Consider the following 19,350-nt stretch of genomic DNA (forward strand, 5'->3'; position numbering starts at 1 on the left):
TAGTGCCCAGCTATACTTAAAACCATAACTACAAATACGGTATACTGAAAACAGGAACATCTGCAGTCTGTTTTTATAATAGTTTAAGGAGTAGAGGGAAGCTTTTTGGACTTAATGTTAAATCTATTTGCAAATAGATGGGATGTTGAAGACACAAATGAGATTCTTTTAGTTGAGAACATACTGTGTTTGTGTGCTTCCTTAATCTAGTATTTAAAGATGTATACAAGTGTTTAACCTACACTGTAGCTTAATAGATGACCTTTCCTGTGTACCTGCCTTTAATAAAGCTCTAATTAGGAGTCCCATTAGGATCTGAGAGGCTGCCAGTTAATAGGCACTTAAATAGAAGAAAAAAAAAAAAAAGATTTAGATCTATGTGAGAACAATCGAAGATGCTCAGGAGTAATCAGGAGAGGCAAATGTCAGCTACCAGCAGACAGGAGCTATTATTACAGTTTCAAGTAGTTGACAAACACCACACATAGTTGATGCTTTTAATTGTTCCTTCCAACCGTCCAAGTTCTTCTCGTGTTTTGACATCACTTGCGAAAGACAAGGTAAAATCCTGAATTCCAGGCACGGTGTTTCATCACTTGTAATCCAGTTATGGGTGTGATTCAGATTAGGGTCACCTATATTTCCAGGAGTGTGGGTGGCTGTACTGTAAGTGGCTTTGTGTCCCTGCTAGACGGCATTAGAAAAAGTAAACGTCATTATAAGAGGAGTTGAAAAAGCAATTTCTTCTCTCACTCCCTTTGCTTTTTCCGTGAGCCATCTGTCACTCGTTCTAGATGAGTGATGGTGTCGCACACATGCAAAATATTCCCACTGAAACACACACACCGCTGCAAAGATGTCCATCGTACAGGTCAAACCAAGCCATGGAGGTGGAACATGCTAAAGCAGATTGATACTAATGTAATCCAATCTCTCCCCTCTTTCTTTCATCCTTTCTTCTTTCTTCTCCTACATCCGTCTTTGCTTCTATCAATGCCCAGGTTTCCTCAGTACTGGTGACCAGTCAGCCAAGGGAAACTATGGCCTGTTGGACCAGATTCAGGCCCTGCGCTGGCTCAATGAGAACATAGGCCACTTCGGCGGAGACCCAGAGAGGATCACCATTTTCGGGTCTGGAGCCGGTGCCTCATGCGTAAACCTCCTCATCCTCTCCCACCACTCAGAAGGTAAACAAAAAGACTGGCATGAATGTTTGTATGTGTTGAGGTTTTTGATTATTTTCTTGATATTTCCTTATTTTCTGCTTCTGTATGATCCATCAGTAGTCGCTTTTCCATTGACCCTCAAATTGCGCAAATGTAACTTGCACATAAAAATTTACCTAATGGAAAAACGTGAATTTCGCCAAAAGTCTCATTTTTCGATTAAAAGTTTTTACACTGGCAAGAGGTGGTTTTTCAGGCGTAGCACAAATGGTATATCACGCAAAACTGCAATGGAAAGACCTTTTTGCGCAACTAGAGTCAGGTGAATTAAAAAACCGGATGTTGACGTACGTTACAACAAGCGAAGAAGAAACATGCTGTGGTATGTGTGGTCACACCCGGAAACTGAATCATTTTTTTAATTTAGTATGAGATAGAAGGGTATTATATAATAATAATGAATATATCTGTAAATCAACACCATATTTACATTGTCGCCATGTTTATGGAATGACTTCTCGTGTCATCTCGTGATAAATAAACAAATCATCACATTTGTGATTTAATGGAAAAACCAACCTTACGCACTTCTGTTTTTTCGACATTTCGTAAATATCGGTAAAGTTTTGTGCAGATGTCCAATGGAAAAGCAACTAATTTGGAATAAATTTTGTCTTTTACCCTCAAAGACCTAAACAGCCACCGTTGACCAACACTATCTACCAATCTAAAATTTTTAATAACTTTCGAACCACTAATCTTATCAATACATTAAAAATAAACTCAGGTAAGATACAGTTTCTCAGCTTTTCAGATTTGACTCATTTGGAAACGCAGAGGCTCCGTAGTGAACACGGAAACAACGACATCTTCTGCAGCACTGTTTCATTTGTAAAACCCATGGAGTTTGTGCTTGTAGATGCATTTTTACATTCAGATGATATATATATTGTTGAGAAAGTAACATTGAATTGAACCTTTGAATTTTTAATTTTTTTAACTCTTTATTTATGAAAGGTTTTTTTACAGATACAAAAACAAAAAGCCAAACAAATAGGTCTTGAGGTCATGGGGTTACAAAGATCGCATTCTTTGGACAAACAACACAATTTTTAACCTTAGTGGTTTACAAGTTTGTCTCACAGGTTATGTAAATGGGCCATTTTTACCAACGTTCTTCACCCAATTCTTTCTGCAGTCGTATTGTGTTGGTCATCTGTTCTGGTAAATGTAGATTTTTTACAATATTGGTAAAGACAGTCATCGCTGGACATTCTCTCTTAAGCCAGTTTTTTGTAATGGTCCTTTTACTTGCTGCCAGAAAGAACCGTTGAATTTATGGGGAGTTTTTATGCACATTTGCATCATCAGTGGATTAAAAATAGAAAAGTTCCTACTTTTCACTGTAAATGCAAAGAATGAAATCACATAGAATATGTTAGATGTAGAGAAAAATTCATTTGGAAGTCAAGTTAAGGGTTAATTTTTCCTATTTTATGATGATCCACATTTTCCAGTGCAAATGCAAGGTCCTGTTTTACCCATGTGGATAGACTGAAAGTCAGCCAGAAGCACTGAGCCATTCATCACCTTCTTTGAAAAGTGCTTGACATCTTTAACCTCGATGGAAAACCCACCTTTGAGCTGAAGAATTTAAGCAGTCATGTGGCTAATGAGCGAAATCAGATTTGATCCAGGTTATGTCATTCATGTCCACAGAGGATAAATGAAATGGTCGCTCCAGCATTACCCTACATTACCTGACTTGTGAGCAGCACTTCCGGCTCTGTTAACGGTCCACCGCTCCTCAGCAGAGATACTTTACCTCTGTCGAAAACCTACACCCATCTGACCTCATGCTCCCCATTACCAACAACACAGCCTGAGGGCTAAGTGTTAACATTGCACCACCAAAAGAAGAGAGGCCTACGGACCAATCGACTTTGATCTGAATTGAGATCAGTGTAGCTGACGACCCGCAGCCAACTGGTCACGCTCTCGTTGGCTTTGATCACGGTGTTCTTGAAGCTGTCCTCCTCCAATCGTAACTTCTCTGTTCTCGACATTGCTTCAGGACTCTCCCTCAATATTTCTCTCCTCTCTTCATTCTGCCTCTCACACACACACACACACACACACAGTCAAACACACCCAAACTGCACAGGACAGAAAAAAGGAAGAAATGGTGTGGAAGAAGAAAGAGAGAGATTAGAGGGAACTCGTTCACACAAGCGCACATCTGTTTCAATCACTGCTGTGTGTGTTCATACATGGTCGTGAAGCATCAAGCAGACGACTGATACATCTCTGATTTTTTTACCCATTCTGTCTGTGTCGATGTGCTCGGAGAATGAATGTGTGGCATCAAAGCTATTTAATGTGCATCTGTGTCCCCCTGTCCTTTTAACACGTCTGTAATTACCACTGATGTCTTTTTAACACTTCATATTAAGTATCTTTCTGTGATTTAAAACCTCTGAAGATCCCAGTATTAAAATATTACAGTTGTCAATTTTTTTTTTTTTTTTTTAGGTCAAAAAAAGATGTTGTCAAAGATTCTTTATTGTGAGAACATGACATGTACTTTCAGTGGAACATTTCCCAAATCTGAAATGGATCAGCAACTGTGCCTATAAACCATACAATGTGCTGACCTTCAAATTCTCGTTCTTCGTCGTCTTCCTCTCTCTGGATCGAGCAGACAAGTCCCTAAATTTGCATATTGCCGCCCTCTACTGGCTCGCAATTCATCCTTCCTGTGTCTATGTGACCAATGAGTTATAACAAACCCTTATATCAGGGCTGTCAAACTCATTTTAGTTCAGGGGCCACATTCAGCTAAATTTGATCTGCAGTGGGCCGGACCAGTAAAATAATAACATAATAATATATAAATAATGTCAACTCCAAACTTTTCTCTATGTTTTAGAGCAAAAAAAAGTAAATTTACATTATGAAAAGGTTTACATCTACAAACTAACTTTTAATAGATGTGAATAATATGAACAAGCTGAAAAAATAAGTGTAATTTTAACAATATTCTGCCTCAGTTTATCATTTACACATGTACAGTATGACTTACAGATCGCTGGATCTACAAACATACAAAACATTTAATAATAAGCAGAATATTGTTAAAATTGTACTTACTTCTCTTAAGACATTTCAGGTTGTTTATATTTGTTCAGGTTATTCACATTTTTTTGCGAAATTATACTTTGTTTTAGTGTAAATACATGAAAATATTTACATTTACAAAGAGAAAAATTTGGAGTTGTCATTATTTATATGTTATTATGATAGTATTTTACTGGTCCTGTCCACTGGAGATTGAATTGGTCTGAATGTGGAACCTGAACTAAAAGGATTGTTAATATCTTTAGTGTAATTTTTGCATTTCACAAATTCATCCCACGGGCCAGACTGGACCCTTTGGCGGGCCTGTTTTGGCCCCCGGGCCGCATGTTTGACATCTGTGCCTTATATTGACACAGATTAAATTGATATTGTGATTATATATGTGTTTAATCATCTGGACATCAATATTTCACTGAAATAACTGTGATCAAAATAGTACAGTCATGCAGGAGATATACAGTATCAAAAAAAGAACCTTTTTGAACACAGGCTCACTAACAGCATCATTAGCCTCCAGCCACCGCCCTTCCATCCCAGAAAAAAATTTGTCATGACAAACCTGTTTATGGAGGATGTGGTGGGTTATATAGCTCTGTAGATAAAGTAAAGCCCCCCTCAACTCATCATTTTCCACCTGCCACCCCCCGAAAACACATTTGCAATGGTGGTGGTGGTGGTGGGGCATTTTGACATGGGGGGAATCTGCTGCATCTCCTTTCTACTAATAGCCAGAGAGTCCATGATTTTTCGACAAAAACGGATGCAGACTAGCTTTATTAAGTAGGTCCTAATAAATACAAGTTTATTATTCCTCATATTTCTTCGGAGGCTGTTGTTTATCCAGAAAAACTTCAGTCCTAAAACGGTAAGTTGGATATATGTATTTTATTTTGGAGAAAGACTAGGCATTTCCTCCGTTTTACACTAAGCTAAGCTAATCATGTCTTGACTCAATGTCCATGCAGACATATGAGATCATCAATCTTTTTTATCTAACTCTGGGAAAAGAGGTGAATAAGCATATTTCCCACAATGGAATAAACTATATGAGCCGGTTTATTCCACTGGTGGCCAGACATTATGTACCATATCTCTGTCTTCTTTCTTTCCAAAAACCACTAATGCTGATTTGTTTATTTCAAAATTGCAACCAAATATGATTACAGTTATTGCAGCGGAATCCATTTGTTTTCTGGGAGCAGAGGAGGGACACTAACCTATGGGAAAGCTTGTATTAACCCCTTGTTTCCTGTTGCTCACAGCCCCATTGTCATGCCTCCACTTTGTCATCACCCCGCCATCATCATCGTCCTCGTCTTCATCAGCATCTAACAGTGTAACATCAACCCTCTAGATGCTGCCTGTCTGTCATGCTCCCCCCTCCTCTCCCCCACCGGGGATGCCAGGTAAGGAGTCTGTCATCCCCATCCCTGAGGGACAGCAATCTTGTCAACAGCACAGCGTCACAAATCAAGCCCGACAGCAGAAATGTAACGGGATGGATGGCAGGATAGATGTGGCAGACCGGATGGATGGAGGGAGGGGTTTGCAAGTGATACTGATATGATGAAGTGCAGAGAGGGGGATGGGTGGGAAGACAGGATCGGTAAGTGTGTGTGTGTGTGTGTGTGGGTGGGGTGGGGGGGGTGGGGGGGTGCTGAGGTATTAAGTTTACTGAAAAAGAGAAAAGGAGTATGCTCTGACATGGCAAATCACAACAGGGAAGTAGCCAAGTAATGGAAGGTGTGGGGAAGATGAGAGAAGATGAGTCGCACTTGGGGAACGACAAAAAAACTGGTTTTGAAGACGAATAAAGTATCACCCACCTCCCACCTCTTTGTGCCTATCTCTCTCAGAGCAGATATCTATGTCTAGTTGTTTCTGAGCTACTTCTTTTTTTTTTATTTTTACTATAATTGATTTCCCAGGGAAAGGGGGCTCTGCAGCTCTGCTTAATAATTAACTGACCAATCTTCAGCCCAGGAGAGGGAAGAGAAGAAAAAAGGAACACCAGAGGAAACGAGTGAGGCTGGCGGCCCCATAACGAGCCACTTGAGTGGTTCAAACAGCAGAGGACAGGCAGAACTAAGGAGACAGAGAGAGAGAGACAAAGAGGAAGAGGGATGGAGAACGTCAGCAAGAGAGAGCCTGAGAGAAAAGGCAGTCAGCACAAAAAAAAGGGAAATGGCTCTTTTGACATCTCAGATGAGCTTATTCCCAGTCCTGCTCCTTTTATATTGAGATATGCCCTGCTATACCAGCATACCATGCTAATCTAAGTTACTTTGTGTCTGTACTTTTCACCCTTTATCTTCTGGGTTTGCTCCAGAGAAAATGGCGGGATGAAAAAAAGAGGTAAATGTTGAAAAAAGGAAAAGTAAGAAATGGAAACTGCTCATTCCATCTAAAAAGGCTATCTCTGCAAAAATGCTGGAAATATTTGTAGGAGCTATTTGTCTATTCAGTTTTTTGTTTAAAGTTAATTTAGTTTTTGTTTACTCATTTAGTATTTTTTGCTAATTGTTCATTTTTTGTTTGTTTAATATTTAGAAGATGTTTTTTGATTTTCATGGTTATCGTTTTCCTTCATTAGTATTTAGCACCTTTTTGTTTTGTGTTTTCACATTGGTTTAGACCAGGGGTGGGCGATCCTGGTCCTCAAGGGCCGGTCTCCTGCATGTTTTAGATGTTTCCCTCTTCCAACACACCTGGTTCACGTGATAAGCCTCTCATCAAGCTCTGCAGAAGCCTGATAATGACCTTCAGGTGGGCTTGAAAAGGGAAACATCTAAAACATGCAGGATACTGGCCCTCGAGGACAGGATTGCCCACCCCTGGTTTAGACTGTGGGCACCTGGGTATAAATAGGCAGCACCAAGTTAGATCAGTATGCACCTGGGTGGGCCTATGGTTTTTTACCAGACAACCGGACAGTCATTCACAGACCGACAGACGATCAGTCAGACAAGAGGAGTAGGAGAGACAGCGCAAAAGGCCTTGGTTGTTGTTGTTTGCCTGCAAGAATCCTTAAAATAAACCACTTGAACTACATCTATGCGATGGAAATTTTGTTTTTGACTGCGTAAACCGCAAACCCATGGTGCATCCAGTGGGTATTTGAGTTATGTTAAAGTCTTAAGTTCAGTCACTTTTAAGTTGATTTAATTTTGATGACAAATACCAAAAAGCAAATAGAATTGTATTTATTTATTTAGTGTTTTTAGTTCACAATAGGAGGGCTAGTGCTATTTGTTGTTAAGTATTTTTTATTGTTGCTATGATTGTTATTGTTATTTGGTTGTTATTTATTTTTCAATATTGGGCGGAGAGAGAGCCAGGGCACACTGTGTTTCATTGCCAAGGTACTTGTACCTGAGCACACATGACAAATAAAACTTGAAACTTGAAATAGCCGCTACAATATCGCAGGACTACAGTACAGGACATTTACTGAGATCACTAACTCTACCTTCATATAAACACTGGAATCTGTCTTTTCAGGTTTGTTCCAAAGGGCCATAGCGCAGAGTGGAACGGCCATCTCTAGCTGGTCCGTCAACTACCAGCCTCTTAAATACACCAAGATCCTGGCCAAAAAGGTGGGCTGCACCTACACCGAAACAGCTGATCTGGTTGACTGCCTAAGGCGCAAAAACTTCAGGGAGCTTGTGGACCAGGATATACAACCAGCCCGCTACCATATTGCTTTTGGCCCTGTGGTGGATGGAGACGTGGTCCCCGACGATCCTGAGATCCTCATGCAGCAGGTAAGGGTCTGCACCAAAAACTGAAGAACTAGCTGCAGAAGGTGATGTTATTCACCAGTGTCTGTTAACACACTAAAACAGGGATGTCAAACTCATTTTGGTTCAGAGGCCATATTTAGCCCAATTTGATCTCAAGTGGCCCAGACCAGTAAAATAATGACTTAATAACCTATAAATAATGACAAATCCAAGTTTTTCTTTTAGTTTTAGAACAAAAAACAACAACAACAAAACAATTAAATTATGAAAATATATACAATTTACAAAAAATATGTGAATAACCTGAAAAAACAGAAATTTCATTTGAAAAATTAGTGCAATTTGAACAATATTATGCCTCAACTTATTATTTATACATGCACATTACACACAATGTTCCATAAACATTTGGTAACAGGTAGAATATTGTTAAAATTTTAGAGCTTGGAACTAAAATTTGAACAATTTCAACAATATTACATCTCTTGTTATTAACACAACTACAGATCACAGTGGATCCATTAATGCACATAACATTTAGTAACAGGCAGAATATTGTTAAAATTGCATATTTCGGGTTGTTCTTCTTTGTTTTTATTTATGTATTTATTTGCATTTTATTGTGAAAGAATAGTTTTGTAAATATAAATATTTTCACAGTGTAATGCTATTTTTTTCACTGAAATTTTTTCTACTTTTGCCACTTTTTTTCCAGTTTTTCACAAAGAAAATTTGTCATCATTATTTCTGGGTTATTGTGTTGTTATTTTTACTGTAGATCACATTGGACTGTATGTGGAACCTGAACCAAAATGATTTGGAAAACTTGGACTGTTCTGGTTCATTTTTGCACTTTCATCCTGTGGGCCGGAATGGAACCTTTGACAGGCCAGATTTGGCTCCCGGACCGCATGTTTGACACCTGTGCACTAAAAGGACAGCTTCAAATCCTTTTTGTTGATGTGTTTTAAAGCTCAGTAGCTCAGAACTAAATCAATATGTACATGCAGAACGTTCATTACAGCGTGAATGTTATAGCGTGAGTTTTTATCTTCCCACTTTCAACTGAATACATTTAGAAGTCTGAAGAGTTACAGTAATAAATCACAAACAATGCTAAAACAGAACAGAAATGACAACCGTAAAAAATAATAACATTGTATAATTTTGTGCAGTTTTAACTATGAGCACATCAGCCATATAATGTTTTATAACGTTCCTTGCTTGGTAATAATATGAGCTTCTGTAATCACACAGTTCTGAGGTCGGCTGTGTTTAAAGAGGTGTTCGATTTTTCACTTGCACAGAGAGTGAAAACCATGACCTTGACTACTGTGTCAGCTCTCAACATGTTTTTCCTTCCCTGCGCCACCAGGGGGAGTTCCTCAACTATGACATCCTAATAGGAGTGAACCAAGGAGAGGGGCTGAAGTTTGTGGATGACAGCGAAGACAACGACGGCATCTCAGCCGCAGCGTTCGACTACACCATCTCTAACTTTGTCGATAACCTGTACGGATACCCTGAGGGTGAGGAAGCAGGTCAACATCAGCGTCTTTAAAGGCTTTGAATCATCTTCATCCCACATACGGCATTCTTACTCCTTATACCTGTCAAATCATGCACACATGTAAGACTTAAAGAAACAAAACAATATACATGGGTATTAAGGTATGGTTTATTGTCAGTGTTCGGCACAATAGGGTGAAAATCACAAAAGATGCTAAGAACAAAAGCAGAGTTTTTATGATTTTATGCTCCTTGCAAAGCATACATCAACAACCTGCATACCCCCGAAGTGCTCGATAGAAACACAACTGTTTAAAACATTATGCAGGCAAAGACAAAATGTGAGCGCATTGAAGTGTATCAACCAAGACAGGCATACTAAGGAGGCTGCCTATCACTGAGATTATCTTTCACCATGGTGGGTCTGTGCTTTGGCCTTTGAGGCACTGTGGGCACTAATGCTGTCTCTCATCAGCCCCCAGGCAGCCAGCTCCCAATCACAGTGCTGTTGTTCCAAACAGATCAGCCTGCAAACCCCTAACAGCGGGCCACAGTCAAAATACAGACACATTTGGATAATGCAGTCACGCTCACTCTCAAGTGCCTGTCAGTCATTCTAGTCTCTGAGAGGCACATTGTCTCTTTTGCCCTTTTTGTCGTTCAGTCTGTCTTTCCGGTTTCGTCTCACAATCTATTTGTCAATCTCATACATACTGGGTGTCCCAAAAAAAATGTGCACACACTTTAAATAATTGTAAAGTAGGCGTTTATTGAAATTCGTTTAATTTTCAAAATGTAATAGAATTTACAAACATCATTTTATTGTTTTGTCACCACCTGTTCTCAAACTCACGTCCATTCTGGTCCAGACACCAAGGTTATAATAGTTTTGGATTTTTCATTATAGTTTAATTTTATTTAGTTTTGCCTTTTTTTCTCTAATTCAGTTAGTTTTAATTAGTTTTTAGAGCAGGTTTGCAAGTTTTTATTGTAATTTTTTTTGGAAATGCTTAGTTTTAGTTTAGTTTTACTTTTTTTTTAATATCTTTTATCTTCTTTGCCGTCGTATTCAAATAAATCCCAGACAGGACTCTGCTGCTTTCTCCCAACTTTAGTCTCTATATTTCCAGGTAGAGTGGGGACCAGAAGACAACTGTAAACCACAGGTGACGAGAAGTGACGAACTGTTAAATATCATATGGGGCCACTAACTAAAATTGCTAGAGTGAAATAAATCGATTTCGTGTCAATCCGTCATTGACAAAGATGAAAACGAAGGGAATTTTATCCATTATTTTTATATGTTTTAGTTAGTTTTGTAAGCACACAATACAGTTTCAGTTAGTTATCATTTTTTTCTTTTACTTATAGTCTTTATTTATTTCAGTTAACAAAAATGTTTTTTCAATTCCGGTTTTCATCATTTCATTAGTTTTCGTTAACGATAATAACCTTGCCAGACACTGCTGACAACGCCAAGCAATGGAATCGCACACACCACAAAACAATTTCCTTGGTATTTGGGTGCATTCGCATTCAATGGCTGCTCTCAATTCAGCGACTGTTGCAGGTCTCATAGTGTAGACTTTGTCTTTTAGATGTCCCCATAAAAAAAGTCTAGTGGTGTGAGGTCTGGTGAACGCGGAAGGTATTCGCGTCGTAACTCGCAGAGGTGGTTCTTTTTGAAACTCCCTCTTAAATTGTCTTTGCACTTCAACTGTGTTTTCATACCTCCAGTAGCATTTTAGAATGAATTTCTTTTCTTCAAAATTTAGTCTAGCTGCCATCATTAATTCCAATGGGTTTAATCTGCAAAGAAAAAACAAACACTTGAGTTATAAGCAGGGCGACACGGTGGTGCAGTGGTTAGCACTCGTGCCTCACAGCAAGAAGGTCCTGGGTTCGATTCCAACACCAGTCGACGGGGGGTGGGACCTTTCTGTGTGGAGTTTGCATGTTCTCCCCGTGTCTGCGTGGGTTCTCTCCGGGTACTCCGGCTTCCTCCCACCATCCAAAGACATGCACTAATAGGTTAATTGGTTAATCTAAATTGCCCATAGGTGTGAATGTGAGAGTGATTGTTTGTCTCTATATGTTCAGCCCTGCGATGAACTGGCGACTTGTCCAGGGTGTACCCCGCCTTCGCTCCTATGTAGCTGGGATAGGCTCCAAGCGACCCCCGTGACCCTAGTGAGGATAAAGTGGGTTCAGAAAATGAATGAATGAATGAATGAGTTATAAGCTGCTAAAGTGTGTATACATTTTTTGGGACACCCTGTATACATCTAAACACAACTACCTCTTTCTTCGTCGTCGTCTGCTCATCATTCTGTCTCATTTAAGTGAGTTGGACTTGTTTTCCACCCTCAGTTTCACATCACTTGGCCACTCGCACTTTCGTATCTTTAAAAATGAACTATCCCTGTCTTTACTTTCCTGCTGACTTGTCAATTTTTCTCCTTCTCTTCCCTTTTCTTATCCTTTCCACATTTTATTCTCCAGGTAAAGACATCCTAAGGGAGACCATTAAGTTCATGTACACAGACTGGGCAGACAGGGACAATGGTGACATGAGGAGGAAAACCCTGTTAGCTCTGTTCACAGATCACCAGTGGGTGGCACCTGCTGTCGCCACTGCCAAACTGCATGCTGAGTTCCAGTCGCCAGTTTACTTTTACACCTTCTATCATCACTGCCAGACTGAGACGCGTCCTGAATGGGCTGATGCTGCCCATGGAGATGAGATACCATATGTGTTTGGTGTGCCCATGATTGGTGCCACAGACTTGTTTCCCTGCAACTTTTCTAAGAACGATGTGATGCTGAGCGCTGTGGTCATGACTTACTGGACCAACTTTGCAAAGACGGGGTAGGTTTTTAAAATATCATTCTAGCGTTATCTATTTTACTTATTATTATTATCATTATATCTTTATTTGGAATGCACATGTAGATAACATCATCATATCAACTTAGTAAAAATAGATACAAATGACCATCCAGTTTTTTTGCTTTGGAGCCAATAAAAGTCCATCAGCAGCTGTCAGGGCATATGAGACTAAGGAGACCATAGTCATGGATCATGGATCAGACTTTGTTCAGCCTTTGTAGTGCTCACTCACCTCTGATAGCTACAATTTTACAGGACTTTTGATATATTAGTATCAGTAGAAACATTTTAGTGTTATTTTTAGTGTTATTTATTTGTTCTGCCTGCGAATAATCAAGTTAATGTGGTACATCTTGAGTAATAGATTGGAAATGAAGGTTTTGCTGTATTTTGAACCTGACAGGTAGTTTATTTAAATAGCAGTTATTTCTTTCTAAATAAAACATGTTTATACATTTTGTCAACTGAAGGAAGAGATCTATGTGGAACCTATTTAACCTAACTATCAAACTGTAATTTCCCTCCACTAGGGACCCTAACCTTCCAGTTCCTCAAGATACCAAGTTCATTCACACCAAGCCCAACCGTTTTGAAGAGGTCATCTGGACAAAGTTTAACTCTAAAGACAAGCAGTATCTCCACATCGGTTTGAAACCTCGTGTTCGAGATAACTACAGGGCCAACAAGGTGGCCTTCTGGCTGGAACTGGTCCCCCACCTCCACAGTCTGCATGAGGAGCTTTTTCCCACCACCACTCGTTCACCTCCAGGTCCTGGTCCTGGTTCCGGCCCCCACAGACCGTGGCCCAGGACGCCAGGTCCACGTACCACTCGTCACCCTTACCCTACCTTCCCATCTGACCCAGAACCTGAGGGATCTGATCGTCCACCCCAGGACCTCTTTCCTGGAGACACCAGGGACTACTCCACAGAGCTTAGTGTGACAGTGGCTGTGGGAGCATCACTCCTCTTCCTCAACATCCTCGCCTTTGCAGCCCTTTACTACAAGCGTGACAAGCGTCACGAAATGCGACGCCACCGGCTGTCTCCTCAGCGGGGTGGTCCTGCCAATGACCTTGCACACAGCCAGGAGGAGGAGATTATGTCTCTGCAGATGAAGCACTCGGAGCATGATGCTCACCATGACATGGAGCCCCTCAGACCCCACGACATTCTGCGGCCTGCCTGTCCACCTGACTACACGCTAGCACTGCGCCGTGCTCCAGACGACGTGCCGTTGATGACACCTAACACCATCACCATGATCCCCAGTACCATCACCAGCATGCAGCCTCTCCATGCCTTCAACACCTTTCCCTCCACTGGCCACAACAACACCCTGCCCCACCCCCACTCCACCACCAGGGTATAGTAGGGACTGGCCCAAATACAGCACCACCTAAGGACCAGGAAACCTGGTTGTACTACAGATCTAGACTGGGAGAGTTCTGGATCCAGGCGTCTGTTCTGTTCTCTTTCCCTCTTGTTTCTCGAAAAACAGTTCACCTCCTTCATAATACGCTGTCAAACTTAACAGCTCCCTCCACTGGTGGCGTGTGGAGAAGCAACTGAACTGTGAGGCAGCAGAAGACCATTTAGGGGGGCGATTTAGATCTTTAAAAGATAATATTTTCAAAGGTCTACAGTTTTCAGACTGAAGCCCTCTGACATCTATTGAAGGGACGAATGCTTTTTGCCCCTCACTGTTTTCCTTTTTTACTTTGATGTCATCTCTTTTCTCTCCTTGGTGTCTTACGTGCATCATCCTCTTTCCTACATCTGTGTCTTATTCTAGCTCTGTTCTTCTCATTCAACATGTGACCCCTTCCCGTTCTCCAGTGCTCCTTTGCTCTAAGGGATTGTCCTGAGTTGATACAGGGGGCATAGAGTACATTCAGTAAGCATATAGCTATGAAAACATGGATATCTGATTCTGTCATTCTACCAGCATTCTTGGTGCCAAGTGTGTACTAATTTGCTTTCTCATCGGGGGAGAAAAAAAACTAAAGAAAATTCTGAATTATTCCTATTATTCCAACTAACAGATGCTGTGTGTTCTCATGACAAAGTGCCAAACTGGGCCTCGATTGTGTTTCTTTCTTTCATCTCCTATTTCTTTATTTTTCAAGCATTTGTTGAACTGTTGTTTTTTGTGGAAAGAATTTTTGCTGAAAATATAGATATAGAGAAATGATATTATATATAGTTATATATAAATGTGTACAAAGAAGAAAGTATATAAATGGGTTTTCTCAGTGGGGATCTATGCATGAATTATTTTTAAAGATGATGCTGGGGGAAAGGACACTGTATCTGTCAATGCACGTTTCCCAAATCTAATCAAATCATAACAGCCCACTTTGCATATTTTTGTCTTCGTTTTACCTCACAGAACCAAAACATCACAGACAATGCCGAAGGAGCCCAACAAATTCTGTTCACCTCCCAAAACCCATTAAAAACATTTCCACCAACTGCAAAAGATTTTATGGTCAAAGCAACAACTGTGAACATAATTCCAGACTCCTACTTTTCTTCATGATAGTATTTAAAAGTTATTACTCCAACCGGGTGACGCAGCACACCCAAAGAGAGCCAATCATCCTAGAAACCGCGACAAAGAAAGGATAATTTTTTTTAGAGTTCCTGAGCTACCAAATTTATCATTGCAGCTTGCCTGCACAGAATTATTTTTGTATTACAGTGAGGCTGAGACACAAAGAAAGATAGGAAGCCTCTGCTCTTTCACACTCACCCTCCTTCTCCTGTCTGCACCCCTGTTTCCTACACATCCATATTCTGTTTGATGTGTGCCTCCAAGAGAAAGACTGTGTGTGTTTGTGTGTGTGTGTCTATGTGATATCAAACCTGCATTTATATGGGCATGGGTTGGCCCTAATTAGACAGCAAAGAGATAGAGAGGCAGATAGGCGGGGTTACCCTCATGGTTAAAACTCTGACTCTGAAATGAGCTGGATCCTGCTGCGTACACAAACACCCACTCTTCATTAACATCGCATACACCCTCCTGTCTCTCTGTTACTACACTTGCTTTGAATTTGAGACTGACGCCCATATTACAATGACCACCCATCACACCCTCCACTGCCACCAAATCACCTGAGTTCACTGTGTCAGCGCCAGTCTACACCATTTCTGACCTCAGTTCAGCTCTGCTATTATCCTCACATTTAAGGGTTAGTTCACTAAGTGGGTGACTTGTTGTGAGCTCATGTAGTTGTAAATGAACCTCTAAGCACACTGAGGGTGACCAGCAGGCCTTTATGGCCATGCTGCACAGAGCTGATAGATGAAAAAAGGGGACTCACATCTCCTAAACAGGGTATTAACACAGCTGACATGAGCTGATTGTTTCTGCTCGTTCTTTTGCGTAAGAGTGTGCAGGCCTACAGCTCAACAACACCCCCCTCTCGCCAATTCTTTGATAAGATCTCAGATGTGGATCCTGGTTAAAGCAGTATGTACTTTTGTGCTGTTTGAACCCACAGGAACACCTGCTCGCCTACATCCAGTACGGAGGAAGTTAGTCACCGGTGCTGTCTTTGCTTGTGCTTTAGCTTTAGCCTGTTAGTTTGTTTTCTTTTTTTTTAATTATTATTATTATTACTTCCTGAAAGGATGGTGGGGAAGGGCTAGAAGGGGGGGGGGATTAACCTGGCTGGAGATTTTGTACTCCCACTGAAAGGGAAATGTGCACAATGTAAAATAAAAATCAGCTGTCATGAGTGTGCCGCAAGTGGATAAATGACCTGGGACAGATGATGGACAGCAGAACACGCTGTGGAATCAGGAAGAGATCGAGCAAAGACTCACAGCCTTAAATGTAGAAATCAGATCAAATGATGTGAAAACTGGTCACTAACAAACAAGGACATTTAAAGGCATGGCCATCTTTCTATCCACAATGTCTGCCAGGAGTATACCTTGCCAATCTGTCCTATGGAAGATCTGATGTTTGATCAGATCCATATGAACCCTTTTGTACTCACACTTGTGGATAAGGAGGCAGTGAGGGGCTACAGCTACAATGACACCACTGGAGGTGAAAACAGCAACAAGGTATTTAGTTTGCTCTGTTCTTTTTCCTTGTCCATTTTATAAGCTAACACTGGAGGGCGCCATTGTGACAGAGTTACTGCAGTGTGCCCACTCTGTGAAATCTGGATGTGTGAAGAAAAATACCAAACTGGGTGGCAGGAAAGAGACAGACACACACCATCTGGAAGAGGACGAAAACTGTACATTTTTAAGTGTAAGAATCAAACAGACAAAATATTTGTAAATATTAAGTTTCTTGTTTGTTTTTGTTTTTTCTTTTTTGAGTGAATGAATGAAATGCTTATTTTGTGACAAAAAAGACAACAGGTGCAGTTTGCAAAAACATGACCTCCAGCTTGATGTTTCAGTTACATTGTTGAGTTCAAAATGTTCATGAAGTTAAGAAATTACTTTTTTCTTTACTTCGATCTGTTCTCACGTTGCCCATTTAAGATGGGCTTACTGTAGCATCACGATTCCTAACCAGGAAACAGTCACTGTAGCAGAATGTGATTGACATCGAAGCTCCCACATGACAAAGGGCACCTGATGCTGTAGTTTGCATTTGGTGCCTTCTAATGGATAGAACATCTACATCCTGAAGAGTAAAAGTGAAGTCAGTGGTTTCATTGCTTTTTATTTTTGAGGATGCATTAAGGAGAATGTGACATTTAGTTTTGTTTTACTTTGTTGCAGCTTTTGGAAACTTACTTTTAGAATATGTCTTGGGATTTCAGTATACTCGATGAATCTTGAAATGCACGATCTGTGTGACTTCAAAGTGTTTCTGGAAACATCAGAGCCTATATGAGCAGCGTAAGATGCTCGCTTTTCATTTCACTAATTAACTAGTGAAGATGATGATGATAAAGTACAGATTAACAGTCAGGAGACACTAAAAGCAAGTGCAGGCAAAGAAATGTTAGCTCACTTCACATGTAGCAGTGTTTACATGTAGCCACTTAGTCATATGTGGGACAGACATGAGGGCTTTTTGATACCATAAGATGCCTCATATCTTTATACAATACTGAGATCACACAGGTGGTCTGACCTTTCCTTCCTCACACTGTGTTGCATTGTACTTATGGAGGTTGTGTTGCCCTTAAAAGTAATGTGATGTAGCAGAGAAGATGCTCAGCTAGAAGATGGGGGAGTTAAGTGCATCTAAAAAGTCAAGTAAGCTTTCAGATTTTAGGCTGGGGATATGATGGAACTAACATAAAATACAACTTTGCCTTGTCTGTTTTAACCCAGTGAAGCCTCGTGGTTCATGAATCTGGGGCTAGATTTTGGATGATCCACATTTCAGTGCATCTGAAAAACAGCCTTTTAAGGAAAACAAGATGACTTTGCTTCATGCACATTTAGAAATGTTCTGTCTGTTTAATGGTGCGTTGAAGCACATAGAAAATGCCCTGCATTGGCAAACATACACTCAGACACCCATTCACATACACACGACAAACTTTAAGCTCGGTGTCGTTGCAAAGTTGCACCTGTTGTCTTGTTTTTACATTCTTTGTTGAATTCAGAAACCCAAGACTTGAGATGAAGAAAAATGTTAAACAAATAAAGTTTTAAAAAAGATGATTATTAAAAAAAAGTCAAGTAAAACTATATAAATAAATGAGGTGATGATATTTCTGTTTACTTTAGAAGTTATTATACACTGTATGCTGTGATTCTGATCTGGGAAACATTAAAGACATTCATAGCCAGTCTACTGTTTGTCCATTTATTGAATCAAAAACATTAGGTCAGTAAGACTTACTGATGCACCAGGTACAAAGTTACTAGATGTGCAGACATACTGAATCCACCCAAATATCTCAATATAAAGGCCACAAAATACCTTAAAACAATCATATTTCTTTTGCATCCACGTTGAAAGGCATAACGATGATACCACTGACAGTATTTTGATAGTTGTTCATATTTTTATTTCTACTGTTGATCGTTATCATACTGATTATTAAACACATTGACTTGCTGAAGATGGATGTACATTACTATACATGGTAAATGTGAAAAAAAGGATTTAAATTTTTTTCTTCCATTTTATTCTCAATTATAAACTTTAAAAGCTTAGCATAATACATTTTAATCAACTACCTTTTACTTTAGGGTCATTCCATGGCAATTCAACCAATGGTCCCCAAATGACCCCCTCAGAAAATTCTGAAAAAATTCATATTTGTTCACCTACCAGATAAACAAACACATCCAAAATTTTAATTTGATATCTGTAATAGTTTAGGAGATACAGCCCTTTGAAAATTAATGTTTTTTTTTTTTTGTTGGTTTGTTTTTTGATTTTGCAAATTTGTTTTTTGGCCAACTTTGAGGAGCTATATCTCCTTAGGTATTCAAGCCACACTGTTGAAACTTACTGTCTGGGGTGAAATTCCCCATAAAAAGACCATATTTTGCATCAGAATAATTGTAGGTGCCTTCATGTTTGGTCCATGAGGCCTTGAAATCAGGCCAAAAGGCTAATTCTTCAAAATGTCCTCTTTCCTCAGGCTTGCGCTGTGCCATAATGGATGAATGTAGAGACCTAATTTTTTTTTGCATGGATTCTTATGGCCAAGATGCAACAATATACTGCAAAAAGACTACATTTCAATGAAAAGTGTTGCTGTGAGGCAATGAATAAAATGGGTCGATTTCAATTTTTCACAAAAATACTCTTTATTTGAGCACCCAAATTACCATGTGGCAAGTTAATGAAAATTTTGAAATTTTTACCATGTTTTCATATATGTTTCAAGATGTTGTGCACAAAATTTTAGCTTTGGGATAGAACTGGATCTATTTTTAATATTTTTTTTTACTGCATG

At 39.9% G+C, this 19,350-nt stretch overlaps 1 protein-coding gene across 2 annotated transcripts in view; it reads left to right on the plus strand.

Annotated features, from left to right (window-relative positions):
* Positions 1–18,228, plus strand: part of nlgn2a (neuroligin 2a) — a 374,697-nt gene extending 356,469 nt beyond the window's left edge. For both annotated transcript variants that reach the window (XM_030162864.1, XM_030162865.1), the window contains 5 exons: positions 1,002–1,187; positions 7,806–8,071; positions 9,426–9,579; positions 12,062–12,428; positions 12,980–18,228. In XM_030162864.1, the coding sequence (XP_030018724.1) occupies positions 1,002–1,187; positions 7,806–8,071; positions 9,426–9,579; positions 12,062–12,428; positions 12,980–13,820 (1,814 nt within the window). In that variant the 3' untranslated portion in view covers positions 13,821–18,228. The remainder of the gene's footprint in view (positions 1–1,001; positions 1,188–7,805; positions 8,072–9,425; positions 9,580–12,061; positions 12,429–12,979) is intronic.
* Positions 18,229–19,350: the final 1,122 nt, after the last annotated feature.

Source organism: Sphaeramia orbicularis, chromosome 18 (assembly GCF_902148855.1).
Source record: "Sphaeramia orbicularis chromosome 18, fSphaOr1.1, whole genome shotgun sequence".
Taxonomy (NCBI): domain Eukaryota; kingdom Metazoa; phylum Chordata; class Actinopteri; order Kurtiformes; family Apogonidae; genus Sphaeramia; species Sphaeramia orbicularis.